Source organism: Atractosteus spatula, chromosome 19 (genome assembly GCF_055471065.1).
Source record: "Atractosteus spatula isolate fAtrSpa1 chromosome 19, fAtrSpa1.hap1, whole genome shotgun sequence".
Classification (NCBI taxonomy): domain Eukaryota; kingdom Metazoa; phylum Chordata; class Actinopteri; order Semionotiformes; family Lepisosteidae; genus Atractosteus; species Atractosteus spatula.
Genome location: NC_142724.1, coordinates 4,682,478 through 4,700,651, shown reverse-complemented (window position 1 = coordinate 4,700,651; position 18,174 = coordinate 4,682,478). Strand labels below are relative to the sequence as shown.

The following is an 18,174-nucleotide window of genomic DNA, read 5'->3' as shown; positions in this document are numbered from 1 at the left end:
ACCTTAGTATACCTGCCCACATTCCAGTGGGAGGCTTTGTAACGAGAAAAAGCTGACAATTGTTCTGTCATTTCTCTGAAATGCCAGTCAAGACTGATAATGTTCCCTTAGGACACGTGGCATCTGGGATGAGCTGCTATAGCTGTGAACAGTAACCATTAGCTACAATTTATTAGATCAACTGCTGGTGAATCATATTTCTTCTCTGCCATTTCTCTTGCATTACCACACAAAGGAGCACATAAGCCAAATCACTGAAAAGGTTATTATCTGTGATTGACTTAGGGGAATCTTCCTTGGTTTCATAATATTGACAGGGTTCCAGTAGAGTAGGCTGACATATCAGAGGATGTCTTTTTTTTCTTAAAATTTCCATTGTAGTTCAAATATTGCACTGCACCAGATTTGAAAGTTACATCGGTTTTTCTACTAAATACACCCCACACATACACTCCCCCTCAAGGCGTTAGAGTATACTACAGTCAAATGAGATATATGCAGAAAAAACATATAATTCATGACATAGTTAAATATCTTTGTAATCTAAATAGTCTGCATTAAATGTTCCTTGAAAAGCAATTTTGTTCTTGCCCACAAAAGAAAAAAAAATATCATTTAATTTCTAATTAGTAGAAATATATTTTATGAAATACAGAAATATTAGGATTGTGAGATTTAAAATACTGTGCATAAACATCAGTTGTGGAAACATCGTTGAAAGCAAAACACTGTAACTAAAGAAATTAAAATCTTTGAATTCTACTATTTTCCAAAAAGCGCCTTATTACGATCATCATTGATAAACAGCTGACCTGCTTTTATGACTGAGAGTACAAAAAAACTGAATTCAGGCTGTAACATACAATGAACATTTTTAATTGACAAAAGCACTTAAAAACCTGATACACTAATTTGCATTGAATACAATGGCAAAATTTAAAGATGTATTTGTTTTTCACAGACATCGGAGGGGATATTAGTGACACCAGCTGGCCGGCCTATGCATTGCTTATTAACTGTAAATTGAAATCGGTAGTCACAACACTTCTAAGGGAAAGAAAACTAATAAAACAGAAAGAAATGTGTTAAAAATCAATGAAAGTTAGAGGTCATTAGCAGGAAAGGTCTGTAAAATAGCGTGGTTACGGGTTTTAAAAAACATCTGACCGCCTCTACGCATTTCGTGAGAAGAAGTCTTGAATGGATACATTTGAGATCATTTGAACCTTGAGGTCTAAGAGATTTAATTTGTCCTTTTTTAGTGATCTTACTTGCACGTTGATTTTCTTATACATTTAAAATCTATTATGTGACCGGTAAAGCTATGATTTAGGATTTCATTTGCTTATTGACCTTTTTTTTATCCCAGCAGTCGGCGTTAAGCATAAAGAAATATTAAGATTGTCATCTGTCTTACGAACGACTCCTTCCTTTACGAGATTTTAAGTCTCTGCAGCATTTTGAGTATAAATTCTGGGTGTATACACTAATTACCCAGCTCTTTCTCTTCTTTTTGATTTAGTCTAGCATGGTTTATTGATGGAGTTTGGCGACATCTACTGAAACTTTGGAGAGCGGTTAAAACCTAAGAAGATCAGAAGTCCAAGACTGTACAGTATATGACAATATAGTATAGGAAAGACAGAAATAATAAAAAAAGATTCTATCGCCAATAAGACGAGTTTCCTCTAGTTTTAAATTAGGATTACTTACAGCAGGAACAGGACTTTGCAACTAATCGTATAGTTATGGATTTGATTTTTTTTAAAACACTAATAATGTCCTTCAGTCATAATATGTTATTATATCTAAAATGTTAGTGACAGTGAGATAGATAGATACTTTATTGATCCCCTGAGGGAAATTGCAGTGCAACAGCAGCTAACCACAGACAACACAGCAACAGTGTAACGAATGATACAATAATAATAATAATACAATAAGAGATTTTGCCTTGTTTTCAACGTGTAACAGAGAATCTAGCTCTAAACAAAATGATAGAAAAATGGCTCTGAATTGAAATCTTGATCAGAAAAGGACAGTGAAAATGTTTGCACAGACGCAATTACATTGTCTTTACATCTCAATAGGAACTTGGCCTGGGCATTGATTCAAATAAAATAAGCAACTAACAGTCTGATACTTCTCATAAATATATTGATCTGTGGCTTGAAATGTTTTGAACTATCGTTTTGGCACCTAGAAAATATTAATTATTTTTGTTGCTTACCGATTCTCCAAACAGGTATTTCGTTTTTCTTGTGATACATATTACACCAAATGTTCAAATTTACTATTTGCATCATTTACAGGCACCATATAGGTTTTGGGTGTAAAACACGTCATGACTTGTAAGAACCAGTGATGTTAAAGTCAAAACTAACAGAACTAAGGTAAAGCTGTACAGATATGACTATTATAAAGTAGCATAAAGATTATCCACCAGTAGACGTCTTCTGCTTGTTAAAAGCAGTGTTCTGAACTGACGTCACTCATGTGAACAGTGTTTTAGTTAATAATACATTTGGACAGTCATAATAGTTGGTAGGTTTATGGAATCAGATAAGCATATAAACGCAACAATGTGACTACAAATCATGTAGTTCCAGCGATTAGTACATAATGTGCTATTTCAATATGTGGATAATAATTTTGTAGAAATGCTGTAGTTCAAAATATGAAATATTGATAGTTCTAATAAGAAATTAAATCTGGATATTTTGCTTTGCCTTGCGTGTATAACAACACATATTAAACTGAGCTATGTAAAATCATCAAACTGTAGAAAATTGTTATGAATAAAGTTTCTTTCAGTTCTAAAACTGGTTAATGTGTACTGTATTCTACGACTGCAGATACGTGATAGTTGTGGCTTAACTGTTGTGTTTTGTGTATTTTGTACTTTACATGTTGTTGAGAATTAAGTCACCTTCCTGTAGCTAGTTTACTTTCTAGGGTTGTATACAATAATGTGTGATTGCCCACTGTTAATCAGGGAATTCCATAACATTCCTAAATAATTATAAGAGACATCCTACTAACACTCTGCGAACTCCTTCTCCGGTCTTCTTTGACTTCACTGGGAAGGGTTAACATTTATTTTTACTATCATCTCTTACTTTCCTCAAAATCAACGCAAATTATTAATATAATCGTGCTGACCTTCCAAGCATGTACTGTATAATAGCCTAATCCAGATGAACTGCATAACACTGTAACTGTAAAAAGGACAGTAAAACAACGAGGGGCTTGTGTTACCTGCGCGGTGGAGCTGAGTGCCGAGAGTGATAAAAACTTTTCGTAGGCGTGCTGTCATTTTGATTCCAGTCTAGTGTGCCCGTGTACCCAAGCTAAATGATGCAGGGCAAATCAGTGTGTCAATAAACGGACTTCTAGAAATAATTTGTAACAGTGAGTCACGGTGAGATGGGGACCGAACAGGTAAATACATGACCGTACGTTTCAAAGACGTGATTTCTTTGGAACACCTTTACTTGTTACGGGAAAGATGTACTGTTACACCAGGAATTTAAAATAGTTTAAATTGAATTAATCGTCAGGCTTCCGTAGTGTTAGGCTACCAAAAATGTGTGTACTTGAAGAATACCGGCAGCAGTAAGAGCCTTCTGTTAGATCTATTTTCAGTTTGTACTGTTTATGATGCATGTGTAACAACAAAAATATTATTAATTACTAAGTACTGACAGTAAGCATTCGCGAGATGCATGATAATTCCCCAGCTAACGTAACTTGGGGCTCTTATTTCGAGTTGTAGCGCGCAGAGACAGGAGTTCCAGCAGAAGGGACGATTACTAAGGAAGTCCTCAGCGAGCCGGCGGAGTCGAACTGTCTGAGTAAGCGCCTGCGCAGTTCAGCCTCTGCCAACCTCCTGTGGTGTCGATTCTGAAGCTGGAGCACTAGAGCAAAAAAAAAAATAAAAGAAACGGATGTGCTTCAGAAAACGAAACGGCTACAGCCCTCCAGATCATTTTAATGCAAAAATTGTAAGTACTGTTTTGTATTTAACTATCGCATTTTAGAAGAACGCGACCAGATGTTAGCTTTTCTTGCCCGATTTGAAAAGGTCCGTGATTGCTCTAGAATAGCTTGTCTTTTACAAACCCCTGATTCCCCATGATTCTTATACTGACAGTCTCCCTTTTTATGTGTAGTTTAGGTCAGTAATACATATGTCTGTACTGTACGAGGCTTTCCTGGAATCAGATCGCCGATTGTCATTGGTAAAGTGTGGTTACGTTGCATATCTCTAAGTAAAGTATATATCTAGCTTATTTTTGTGTGTAAATGTATATTATTAACAAACGGTGTGTATACCGTATTCACGCATTTTCTAAAGTCTGCTTTCTATATAAATCACATTGCCGTGCTTATGATTTTCTGTACGTGAGGCTGAGTATTCAAAACGCCTAATGTTGCATTCATTGTAGAAACTGGTGAGTAGCGTTACTGCGGTGAAATATGTATTTTTATTTTTTTTTCATACAGTATATATATATATTTTAAATTACTCGACCCATCTCGCTGGCCGTGCATTTGTAATGGACAGTTTGTCGAGGAAAAATAGCTTCAATTTCCAGCACATCATCTCAGCTGCCATACCGGGGAAAAAATGAAACGGCAAAGTAATTCTGTAAGATGAGAACAATCATAATAACATGTAACGTTAAAAGTGACTATTAGTACATAGAATGTGTAAATACATATGCAGAGTTACCCGCGTTTTTTGTTCTAAATGAAGCCATTAGGAAGTAGGTAATTATACTACTCACTGATATAGCATATATTGATATGTCAATTCTCGTTGAAGGGATAGCGGCTATATATTTTAGTATCAGTTTTGCGAAATAATTGACTTCGGTAGTAATGCTGTTCAGTTTACCGTGCTTTTTGCAAAATGTGTTTTGTGCGTACAAAATCGTCTTGTCACGGATGAGAACTGTGCTGTATTTGACAATTCTGCGGAATACTATAAGGGTGTTTTTTCGTTAAGGTTTTTGCGTGCCTTTCCAGTCCAAAGGATGTTCTCTCTGTTGCTGTGTAGTAAGGCTCGTGCCCGATCCGCGCGCGACCCACGGGTGAATGAATTGTTTGTGCGCGTGGCCTGAGCGCGATCACGACCGGGGGGGGGGGGGGCGGGGCTCGGGGTGTCGCGTGGCGGCACAGCGCTTGGACGAGTTCGCGCGTGCCAATCTACAGGGCACGCGCTTTAAAGGGAAGAGAAATGGGGCAGTTCCTTTGCAGTTAGACCGAAGATTAGAGCCGGGGAGAGCGGTTTTTCTAAATGAGTGCATTTCCTCTTTTCTACACCCGGTATGGCTTCAGAACCCTTCTTCTATTTTCCGTCCTTTTTCAGCCTTTCGATAAGCTAAATCAGTAGAGACATCCCCTGATTTGGAAACATTGTCGGTATGTGCAGCTCCAGTAAATATTATCATCAATGAAGCTATGCAAAAAAATAGAGCGAATGCTGACTGTATAGTATACTGAAGTCAAAAGACCGTAAACTCCTTACTGCCAAGATTATATTGGACAACGTAATGTAGACGCAATGTTATCAGTTTTGTACAGTAGTTGTTCCTGGTGCAGGGTTTTGTAAATGTGATAGAACAGTAACAGAGAGCAGATTGAATTTACACGTGTCTTCGTGCGGTGCTGCTTTCAATGTTGTGTTACACAGATTGTGTCGAACACATTTTATTCGAAGAGATAACATTTTCTACTTCTATCACAACCCGAAGCAATAGAGTTTTTCTCATTCTGTCGATTACAGATCATTTTTGTGTATGGGATCTACACTCAGAAGCTTATGACTGCAGTTGTCTTTAAAGTAGTGCTTTCAGGTGGCCAAGAATGCACATAGTTTTCTTTGAAAGAAACCTTCATCTATTAAGCCTTCCAAAATGTAATTGTATGGATCTGAAACATTAATATGTAGTTAATGTATAATATTTGAGTCATAATAAATTATAGTTTTTTTTGTCAGTAACATAATATACAACATTTATAAGGTGTGTATCAGCAGGTAAATGAAAAGATAAGGAATATATATATACAGAGAAATGTTCACAAGCATTCATACTTTCAAAAATGTCAGTTTTTTGTATAAAGAATTTTATTTTTAATAGTATGACCATTTCACATGTGTGATACAGTAGAAACCAAAGGTAATGATAGTGATGATGACCACAGGGAGCTGTTTTAACAAACAGGGGTAGCAGTGTAGCACACTGGTTAGGGGTTTAGGACTTGTAACTGGAAGGTTGTGGATTCGAATCCCAGATATGACACTGATGCTATACTCTTGAGCAAGGTACTGTACTTCACCTGAATTGCTCCAGTAAAATACCCAGTTGTGTAAATGGATACAAATATAATTCACTTAAACCTTATCTCCTTTTTCAACACAACATCCTCTTTGTATTTTTGTTTTCTGCAAATATGCCTTTGGAAAATAATGCAGTTGACTTCCATTACAGTTTCATCAGACTAATTTTACTCTCTCGATAAATATTGATGGTAGTGCACAATTGTCCAGAAAAGTTTCCTTCTGCATTTCACACGGTCGTATTATTTTCTGAAGTAACCAAGTTAATAAGACCCTTTATTTCCATTGCCTTTAGGGAAATCCTAAAAATATCTTAAATTAAAAATATGTCACGTCTAAATATGAACATATATAAAATAGTACAAAAGAGCCATTTATGTTATTTTGGTAAAGAAACCTGTATTGAAATAGGAGTGCTCAGTTTAACCAGGAGATAAGTGAAGATGCAACTGCAAATAAATCACCTTCCAGTCATCCATATTTTAAATTCAGTACATGGTTACAAGCCACATGGTTTTCACGTGTAAGCCCAGATATTCTTTAAGTTGTAAAGTGCAAGATTCATCATGGTCTAGGAATGAATGCGCTAGGAATTCAGGACCTGATACAGATAATAATCGTGTCAAATTGGTTGTGATAAAAAATGACTAACATAATTATGAAAAGGTTGCTTTCTTTAAGTAAAACAGTTTATCCCTAAATTGTCAATGTACCATCTAATGTTTATTGTATTAAAACTTTGTAACATGAACATGACCTAACCTTTCCCATGTTTGTAATACGGCTTTAAAGAAGCATTCAGTTTTATGTAATATGCTCATTTGAGATGACTAATCTTGAATACTATATCCTCCATCTTAAGAGCACCTCTGCCACCATTAGGCTGCTGTTTATTTTCATTCTCAGTACTGACTCTTCCTCTTTTCTCATTCATTTCCTCTTTTGTGTGCTGTTCTCCTTCATTTTGCTCTTCGGTATGATGCCTCTTAAAGGAGTATTGTCAGGGTCTGTCCCCTGTGTTTTCCAGTTATCTCTTTGCTTACATCTGCCTGCCCTGCGATATTCTGTGTGTTCTGTATGATGCTCTGTCATACATTCTGCTTCGACCTTTGCCTTGCAAGTGCGGATAACTCTGCTACTAGCAAAAAAAAAAAGTCTTCTGACTGAAAAGACTGCTTGAAGATGTGTAACAGGAAATGTGATGGGGAAGTGTATTAGTACTGCACATGCTGAGGAGAATCATGTGATCCTACTTTTCTGCCTCTCCCACTTCCTGCAGCTTGTTTTAATCTTTTTCCTAGTCTTTCTGTAAGAACAGGCAATATGTGCAAAAAAGAGCAGGACATTCATTCCATCTAGTTTGTTTTGTATTCGGTAGCTAAATTTTCTCAGGGTCTCTTCCTGCCATTTCTTCAAAGAGGCGATGGTGTCAGCTGTGTAATCGGTTCCAGACTCCCACAACCTAATGTGTAAAGTACCGCTTCTTACACTTTCTCCTTGTTTCCATGTGTCCTTTGGTTCGTATTTTACTGTTGTTTCTGAAGGAGTCCATTAGGCCTTTGAGAATTTTACATACCTGAATCAGTTCCATTCATAATCATATCTATTCAAAGCTCCAAAGATTTAGTTATTTTACGCTATTAGAGTCGGGCATTCCTTTGAGTTTGGAAATGTACCTGGTGGGTCTTCTCACGATGAGTTCGAGAGCAGTAAAACATTTTGTGTACCATCGTGGCCAAACTGGGACACGATATTCTAAATGTGGCCATACTAGTGCATTGTGAAGTTATGACATAACATCCAGTAATGAAAGTTTTACACTTCTAACTGCACATCCTGTTATTTTGCTTGCCACTTTTATTGTCTCTCCACATTGTCTGAAAATGATGTCACCACAAACGGTTACAGTAAGTATTTTTATATGTAGCTTCTTCAAGATAAGCATTTCCTATTTTATATATGTTGCGTATGTTTCTGCTGCCTGCATGTAACACTCCAATCTTGTCAAACTAGATATATTTAATTGAAGTAGTTAACATAATGAAGTAGTGGATAACATATACAGTGGGCTAGGATGGAAGTAAAAAAACATTTTGAATCTGAGCTAGTGAAAGCGGACTCTTGGAAGAAAAATACCCCTACGTCAGTGCTATATGTTTTTTTTTTCATTTTTAGGGGAATGTCGTATTACTCATATTGAGCTGTATTAGTTTTCAGAGTCACCTGTAAATGATCTCATAAGAAATATTAAAAAAATGTTTCATGACAAATGCAGGCCATTTGGCCAGTCAGACCTCAACATTTGTCTTTAAGCAAGTAAGAGGTCACTGTCAGGATTAGGGTTTTAAAATCGGGTTGTGCTGTATTGTCACCTGATGATATGTCCCCTCATCCAGTTGAAATAGGTTTCTCATAACTTGTTACTCACCTTAAATGTCTCCATTCCCTGTTGGTGATTATATCTTAAAATGAATCTTAAATTTTTTAATGATCATTTTAAAAAGAATGAGTGGCTATCAGGTGTGAACCAGGCCAATAGAAATGTGTTAAATTTTCCACCTAGAGTGCCCTATCATAGTCGTCAGGACCGTGATGTCAGGTCTTAATTGAAATTAATGATTCAATTAAAATGCTTTCAGTTCTTGACTTTTGCAAGATTTCAATATATCGGTAAAATGTTATGATTTGATCTGGTCTTTCCTTTAAATTTGAAATTCATAGTTATCATCCAATTTATTATACACCAAATTTGGAATTACTAATTGCTTATGACATGATATTATGGGTACAGCCCCTGTAATTTAAAGTGTGAATGAGCAACTGTGAACAAGCACCTCTGTCCTATCTGAGTCATTCATCTTTTGTCTTGCTGAGAGCTCCAGAGGGTCCTGCAACTGAGGGAGTGCTGATCAGAAGACCTGCATGTCTCTCGCTGACAGCAGCGCAAGCTTGCAGGCGCTGGGCAAATTACAGCTGTTTTTACAGCGAAAGTCACCCTGGTTCACTAAAGTCCAGCCACACCATCAGCACCCAACCAATTGTGCATTGCCTCTTTAAATTCTTCATCTCTCTTTGCATATGTAGGGATCTTCATTTCTTCAGCTAAATACACGTCATTCTTGGAACAGTGGGTCTGCTCCCACATTGTGAAGGTCTTTAGAGGTTGAGCCAATCAATATCAGCAACTTTTAAGCAGCTGAAATGATGGATGGAGAATATTCTATATAATCTTTTGTTGTGTAGAAAATTATAGTTTGTTTTTTGGTCAGAATATCTAGCCTGTAATAAACAATATTGAATAGTCCTGGTTTAGTCACACATTTTGTTCTGGTCAAGGTTTCACTTTGAGATACAGTTACATACTTGTTCAGATAACAGTAGGGATTATTTTAAAGGCTCCAGAAGACCTATACATTTGCACGCTTTGTTAATAGCTCTTTCTCATATAGTTTAAGTCCATTATATTGCTTGTCATATTTTAGGTTTCACATTCATAAAGAAGATGAAAAAACTGTAGAAGCTTCTTTTTGTTTGTGTTTCTCTGTGTGGTGTGCAGGGATATTAGCTCCAGTTTGAAGGAAGAGATGGCATGCATGTTTCCAGGATGTTAAGAACATTGTGGATTTTAAGACAATTAGATTGCAAGTTCTCGAGCCATGATGGACATTCTGGTACTGTACATTATTCATTTTACATATTTTCTCTTTGTTGTTCTTCTGTTGCTTTTGGTTTTTTGTTTTAAAAATGAACAATTCCTGCACGAATTACAGTTTGGTGTGCGTGGGTACAGTATGTACAGTGCAGCCCAGCAGTGGATAGTATTGTGTAGTTTGACCTACACAATGGGAAAACGGTCATTTTATAAACATACAAGTAATATATCATATCCACTCCCACTTTCGGAAAGAGAAAATAGCTAATACAAACTACTGTATGGTGAAACAGATATGGATATTCACAATAGAAATTGTTCACAGCTTTTAATATCAAAATTATTTAACCTCTTCGGGATGCTTTGGCGTTTTATAAATTTAAATAGAAAATTATTGTCCAGGATGCAAATAATTTGTTTTTGATATTTTATTTTTTTATTGTTGTCATCATAGCACATTGTGGCTCAGTGTGTAATTTAATATACCATATTAGTTGCGTATGGTGTTGCTGCAAGAATATTGTTCACAGGGAGCTTAAAGTGACAGCTGCACGCAGATTCAGGACTTTGATGATACCTGAAAAATTATATCCTTTACCTTTAACTGGGCTTGACATTTTGACATTAATATATGTCTCATTTATGAGCAATGCTGAAATATGCACGTTACGACAAAATTGAGACTTTACAGAAAAGTAATAGGATATGCTTTTTATGTCATTTTCAGTTGTCTTCCAATTTCCCCCTAAAAGCTTCATTAAAGCTAAGGTGGTTTATTTCATACAGTCAATCCTTCCTTTAAAACAGTTATTCTCTAATTCATTTACAATTGTCAGTGACTGGAGTTTATACACTTTTGTATGTAATCTGCTTTCTGCAGCAGAGACTGATCAGAGCAGTGGGTTCTCGAATTTATTTTGCTGTGCAATCTGAACAGTGGCCATTTGAAAGACATTTTACATTCATCTAACAACGTTTTTTTGCAAGTAAATTGACCAAACCTTTAAATGCCTTAAAATCAGGGAGAAGTGTATGCAGTAGGTCAGGCGGTCTTTTCTAAGTTCTAATGAGACTAATGAGGATTTCCAGAGGTCACTCGCAGTAATAGACAGACAATATGTATATGGGATCAAATAACACAGAACACTGGAATGAGACTGTATCCACTGATCCGTTAAGCAAATCTTGTATATATTAAGAAGTATATATTAATGTTTTATATATTAAGAAAATGTATGTGTTGAATCCTAGCAGACGTTAATGTAAGAACATAAGAAAAGTTGCAAGTCAAAGACCGCCATTTAGCCCATCTTATTCATGATTTTGATCCAAGAATCTTGTCCAGCCTTTATTACTTGATTTCTTCCCTAGGAGCCTTCAGGGAAAAGGGTTGTAGATTCACATTCTGGGTGAGATGCTGCTATTATACCCTTGAGCAAGGTACTGTACTGTACCTCGCTCAGATTGCTCCAGTAAAATGCCCAGCTGCATCTGCAGGGCATGATTGTAAATGAGAGTTTGTTCTCTACGGACTTAACTGGTTAAATGTCCAATGACGGGCAATTTGCTTTAACTTTCTTTAACTTTATTTTATTGCAATACATGCTTTTTATGTTTGTGTAAAGTGTGTAGTGAAGGTGCTACGTACTGTGAAAGTTTCTATTAGAGAGTTCACTTTTTGTTTTCGAGAAGTTATAAGCTTTCACTTGGGCAGCATGCATATGTCTTTAAAACCACCATCGCTAATGCAACCACCCCCTTCCCTCCACTAAACAAAGATACTAAACAAAACGGCATACTTTGCAGATTGGCAGTAGGGTAGTGCTTTTTAGTTAGACCTTCGATTTGTGTCGATTGAGGGGTTAACATTTCTTCTATTCCTGGAGCTCCCAGATTTTTTTCCCCCCTCCCTTACGGTGACACTTCCTTCAATAATAGTTTTGAAACACAGCACTGTTTTCCAGCATGTGTGGCTGCAGTCTAGTCTGTACTCCAGCTATTTTCGCATGCATAGCTGACCTGACTGTGTAATGCCTTGGGCACTTCGGAATCACATGCTCGTTTGTCTGCATCTTCCTCATGGGCAATTGCACTGCCTTTCTCATTATGATCATGGAGCCTCCGCATTCATTGTGCTGCCCCGATCTAAAGAAACAGGCAGTGGAAGCACAAGGGTGTCGATTATTTTAAATGTCCCAAGAGCTTACATTCATTTTCGTAATCATAATAATAGTAATAATAAAAATAAGCCTTTGTTCAACAAGTTTAAGTAAATTGAAAACAAATTGTCATTTTGAATGAACTGGAAAGTTTTACTGGAGGAAACATTGCTGGAGCAATCAGATTGGAGTGCCTTGCTGTACGTTTTACTTATTGTCGACTTTGGTGCATGGGGAGGAGGAAGGTGAGCCATGCTTGTGAACAAAAAGCTTTTTAATAGTTGAGAACATGAAGTTTTGACCTGAAGTGAGAACGGGGGATAAAAGAGCACAGTATGTTTTTTAGACATCAGCAAAAAATATTTGTTATTTTCACTTTCCCATTTTCTTCTCTGGCTTGAGAAATGTTCCTTTCCAACTTCATATTACCAACATACAGTCGGATGTAGGTGACTGAATGCGAGTCTGCTTGCTGTGATCTTATTACCTGGCCAGTACTTTAATCCAGAGGTCCTGGTCTGTGAAGGACTGATGAGTTGTTGGAGGTTAGCTGAGCAGGAGGTCTACCTAAGAGATATCCTTCTGGTTTGAACAGCACCTGGCTTATCTCTTGAGCAGTATTCCTTATTTTAACTGTTGTTTCATACCACCTAAAAGTCATCGACATTTCAGCATTTTAGCTCCAGGCACCCAGTTATAAACACAGGAAAGACAGCACCTGGCAATTCATTGATATCGATAATCAGTTCTTTTCTTTACTTGACGAAATGATAAACATTGTGATCCAGAGGAGATCTGTTGCACCTGAAGGTTTGCACCTACAGTAGCTTCTTAGGAGATTTGTATGATGTTCTCACATTTTGTTTTTGTCCTCTCAGTATATGGTACTTTCCTGCTTCCCTAAGACTTTATCATAAAAATACCTTCATATGTTAAAATAATCATAAGATGACTGGCATCATGTCCTTTTGGTTTTAAAACACTGCTTTCTTATTGTAACAGTGATGGTTCCTCCTTGATGTCCACTGTGTGATTTATATAGGAAAACAGAGCACATGTTTTAGAGTGCTGTTTGTTTATGTGGGAATGGCTTCTGGTGGTATTTATTTGGGCACCTGGTGTTCTTTACCTTCAGAAGTCATATTTCATGTTACTTGGGTGATATTATGTACATCCTGCTTGAACATGTGACAACTTGGCAAGAAAGCAGGAAAGATAAACAGAAGAGAACAGAATTTTTGTTAATCTGTTTTATTCCCAAAGTTACCTTTATTCTTTGTTCTCCAAAATCGATTCTAGTTGTAATCTGAATAATGTAATAATAAATAACATAAGAGTGAAAATGTATCCCACCACTTTGAGTGCAGTGTGTAGACTAGTAAAATTATTTAGCAATATAACCTAGAAATATTTAAGCTTAATTCTCCATCTTTATTCTTCTAAGTAATATTTAATAACTGTGCTAATCAGTCCCATTACTTTGCTTTTTAAGTTAAAAATGTAGTTGTCTTTTTTGATGAGGATAATCAGTATTTGATTTAGATATTCCACTATATATACAGTATAATCAAGAACTCTGTCTTTCAGGATCAGTCCAAATAACAAATGAAATACCTTTTGTTATAATCCTTATCGTCTCTTTTAGTCTCTGCTTTTTTTTTGCATTTTGGCAGTCTGTTAACCGCCACCTTCTGTTTTTGTTCTTTTCAGTAAATTGTAGACTTTGAGCAGAGACACTTTTGTTTCATTACTCCTTTTCATTTAGTTGGTAACATGTGGCTATCAGGTGTGACCCGAGGCAGTAGTACATTACCTGGATGTGGCTATCAGATGTGACCCGAGGCAATAGAGCCAACAGTAAAAAGGAAGATAGAAATCAAACCAGTTTTGACATTTTATCCCTAATACTTTGCGTTCATTTTTGTTTAAATACCTTTAACACTTCATAAATTAGTATTGGGCAGCACTGTGGCACAGTGGTTAGTGGTTCCAGATCTGGAGTGCTATATGTATCCTGCGGCTGGCAGAGGAATCCTACTCCGTTGGGCCCCTGAGCAAGGCCCTTAACCCCAACTGCTCCAGGGGCGCTGTACAATGGCTGACCGTGTGCTCCGACCCCAAGCTTCTCTCCCTGTCTGTGTCTCATGGAGAGCAAGCTGGGGTATGCGAAAAGATGAATTCCTAATGCTAGAAATTGTATATGGCTAATAAAGTGATAAAGTGTGGAGTTTGGATGTTCTCCCCATGTTCACATGGGTTTCCTCTGGGTGCTCTGATTTTGTCCCACTGTACGAAGGTTAAATAGCTTCTGGAAAAATGGGCCTTGCGTGTGTCTTTGTGTCTGTGTCTGCCCTGTAATGGACTGGCTTCCTATCCAGGGTGTATCCTGCCTGAAGTCTGTAGCTTGCTGGGATAGACTCCCCTGCAACCCTGTAGTGGGTAAAGTGGTTAGAAAATGGATGGATCAGTTAGTACAGTCTTAGCATTTAAGTAATAAAAAGTTCAAATTGACCCTTTTCTTTAAATAAAAGCAAATTTGTAAAACTGTTGTACCACAAGAGCTGAGTAGGTCTGAGTAAGGAAAAAATAGATGGGCGATTTCTGTTCCTGGGAAGTTCACTTGTCACATGGCTCGTGGGGACTCATGGACCTCAAATGAGTGAAAAACCACAAAGATCTAAAACAGAAAAGAATGTCTATATTATCTAACAGACCAGAGGCACAGCCAAACACTCTACATAACAAACCTCACTGCTTTTCTCGATATGCCACTGAACAATGAGAGGTCAGTTTGAAATGGTTCCTTCACCAATATGACCCTGCAGGTGAAAATCTGAAAGCTGTCAGTTTTAATGTCTTAAAATTTGACGATAGGCTTTTCAGTTTTTTCTTAAGCTATAAAATCAATCTAAAAAAGTTAAGTTTTTATGAAAATGGTAACTTTAAAAAAAACACATTTACTGTATATTGCTTAAGATCTAGGAGAAAGGAAACATGATATCACTCTAACATCACAATATTCTTTATATAATAATTAGCAAATGTTATAAATCCTGTTGAAAACTTACACATGGTAACTGAATAAAATAATCGAAACATCAACAGCACGAATCTAATAACTGGTCATCTTATCTAGGAATTATAATACTGTATGGTTTGGTGTTTTGTCATCATTGTATTCCATGTTTGTTTTTGTAAATAGCTCATCAGTTCCTTTGGGAAAAATTCCTATGTCTGATACATTGAGTTTTTATCAAAATAGGATTTCATCAATGAAGATATACGTTGCTGGTACAATTTTATATTTTTTATTATTATATAGTTTGAAGTGTCTGTGAGATGTTCCTTTAATTTAAATAAGTTCCATAGCTTTTGTCCAGTTTTTTCTGTGCAAAGCAGCTTGCAGAAGGCTTTGTGAAGCCAATATGATGTGATCAGAGAAGACTGAGAGCTTGTCAGCTCAGTCACGGTGTTTTCTGAATGAACTTTTAGTCCAAAGAATTTATTTATTATTGTTTGTTTTCGTTTTTTGTTTCACTTTTCTTCCAGTGTCCACCAGTCGTCTCAGTAAATGAGTGCAGGTAAACATTAAACTATTTGATTTATGATAATCTGGAATGTTCAATACCCTCCTATGAGTCAAATTCTCTCTTAAAGACATACAAACCAGGATCAGTCATTGCAAGTAGATTGTTTTCTCTCAGGCCTGTTTGGGGGCCTGTTGATAAGTGTATCTTTCATGCGGATGCTATCCTCATTTCCCTTTCAAAGCTTATCATTCCGCTGTGTGAAGACATTAAAAACAGAAACAAAAAAGCACACACTCTCTTCCACATGCACCCACACACGTTTACAAATTCAGAAAATATTCCCAGCAGTGAAGCAAATAGTTCTTTCAAAAAAGATGCTGCAGAAAGCCAAATCAGTTTTTTTGATAATGACTATTTTTGTTTCATATCAAACAAACCCGTTCTGAAATATCCCCCACCTGCAAGATCTCAGTGGCTTTGATTGAGTAAAAGGAAAAAAAGAAAACATCTCAAATCCTATCTACTGTCAGTTACACTGGATTAAGAGCAGATCATAGTGCACAGTCCTATGTAAAAAAAAAGCTTGTTCACAAAAATGTGCATACTTTAGAGGTAAGGCTTGAACATGTGGTGTGTTATATAGAATGAACAAACATGGAATGAACTGTGTCAAAAATATTTCCTTATAGTTCACTACCGATATGTGAGATATACAGTACACTGTAATCCCTATCTATTGGCACATCTTGTGTAAATGATAACTAGTTGTGAAGGGGTAAACAAAGAAACAGGAAAAAGCAGACACCCTCCTGTATATTTTTAGTGGGGGTTACTTGGATTGTGTTTTAATCAACCCAATCAAGATAAGAAAGGTAAAGTCAATGCAGAGCCACAAAGCCTCAGCAAGCCAGAGCTCATCCTGGTTTCTGTAGTGTTAGCAAACTAGGGAGCACGTGACTCCACCCTGCATGAAACACTGGTTCACCACAGGGATTCCACCCTTCACACTGCTGCTCAAGGTACATCCGCAGTGTGTGCAGCAGTTCTGTCTGCTGTGAGTCCAAAGGCTTAGCCACTACACTGTGGCACCCTTACTTTTATTAAGAGACCAAGTTAAAATAAACATATAAAACGCAATATAGCATTGGATTTAGAACACTCACTATATAGGATGTTTTCTTTTTTTACTTCCTTCTTGAGGTATGGATATTGCTTTTGTCCTGCAGATGACGCATTATATAGCACGGCAATCTATTTTTTGCAAGTTAAATTCTATTATGTGTTGTTACAGAAAACAACTAACCTACATCTGCACACTGGCCTACACATTTTGAGCCCCCTTTTCTGTCATCAGACAGTACTCTGCCTAGTACAACTGCTTTACTAACTAAATTAAATTTCAGTTATTTTCATGTTAGGACTCTATATATAGTCCTTGTCATTTTTCTCCTTTGTCACATTTGTTTGTGGCCTCCTCCTCTGTCCTTCCCCCTAGATCAGAGTTCCTTTGGTCTCTGGAGAGAAGTGGTGGGGACTGAGGGGGGAGGGGGGCTGCTCTCAGATTGAGCTGTCTGTGCTCCCCCAAACAAATCACAGTCTGTGTTGGCTTGGAAACGCATTTCTCTTTCATTCTGTCTGGCCTGTGTTCACCTCAGAATCACTGAGAGTTTACTGCAGAACCAGAAAAGTTTCCCTATTTTATTTTTATTACGGCTAATTATGTTTTAAAGAAAGTACTAAATATAACATATCCTTCTTTGTGAAAATTTCGGCAGTGTTTTAGTTTTTTAAGCATTTTGTTTTTCCAGAAATGCGGGTCAAACTTTCAACCGAAAGCAAAGAAAACTTTTTTTTTCCAAAAGGAAAATTCTCCCAGCTCTTTAAGGCTTTCATGTCTTGGCTTGTTTCTCTAAGCAAGAACTTGTTAAAAATGAGTTATTGCACACAATTATAATATAATTCTAGAGTGTGTTTCAAGCAAAGGTACGAATGAACATCTGAACATTTTCAAACTTAATCTATGTATATCCATATTAATTCCAGAATGAATGCTCATAGGCTAAAATTCTTTTTTTATTGGCCATAAAGTCAGTAGGATTTGAGTATGTGCTTTCATTTGTGGTGAAAAACAAAGGTAGATTTTTCTCCGACACAGAAACGGAGAGAAACCAAGACAGCCACTTGGTAATAAAATTCTATAAATAAACTTGTAGTTTTAGCTTTTTGGCTTTTCTAGAATACTCGAGAGCTTGCCGAAATCTTCGGTATTGGTGTCTAATGTTTTAAAATCATGTTCTGCACATAAGTATTAGATGCTTGGTACTGAAACCTTTCAGAATTCAGAAGGCAAAAGGCGTGTGCAGCCACATGCTTTGGATTTTTATTATAAGTTAATACGTCATGTGAAGAATGTCTCCTGTTGCATTTTGTGGAGTCTTGAGTTTTAAGCAAAGCAGAGTGTGCTTAACTGCACCGTGTTCTGCAACA

The 18,174-nt window shown here is 36.8% G+C and overlaps 1 protein-coding gene across 2 annotated transcripts in view; it reads left to right on the top strand.

Annotated features, from left to right (window-relative positions):
• Window positions 1-3,866: 3,866 nt before the first annotated feature.
• The window catches only part of rgs19 (regulator of G protein signaling 19), a 42,195-nt gene continuing 27,887 nt past the window's right edge, over window positions 3,867-18,174 (top strand). For both annotated transcript variants that reach the window (XM_088937741.1, XM_088937740.1), the window contains exon 1: window positions 3,867-4,004. In XM_088937741.1, coding sequence (XP_088793867.1) covers window positions 3,948-4,004 — 57 coding nt within the window. In that variant the 5' untranslated portion in view covers window positions 3,867-3,947. The remainder of the gene's footprint in view (window positions 4,005-18,174) is intronic.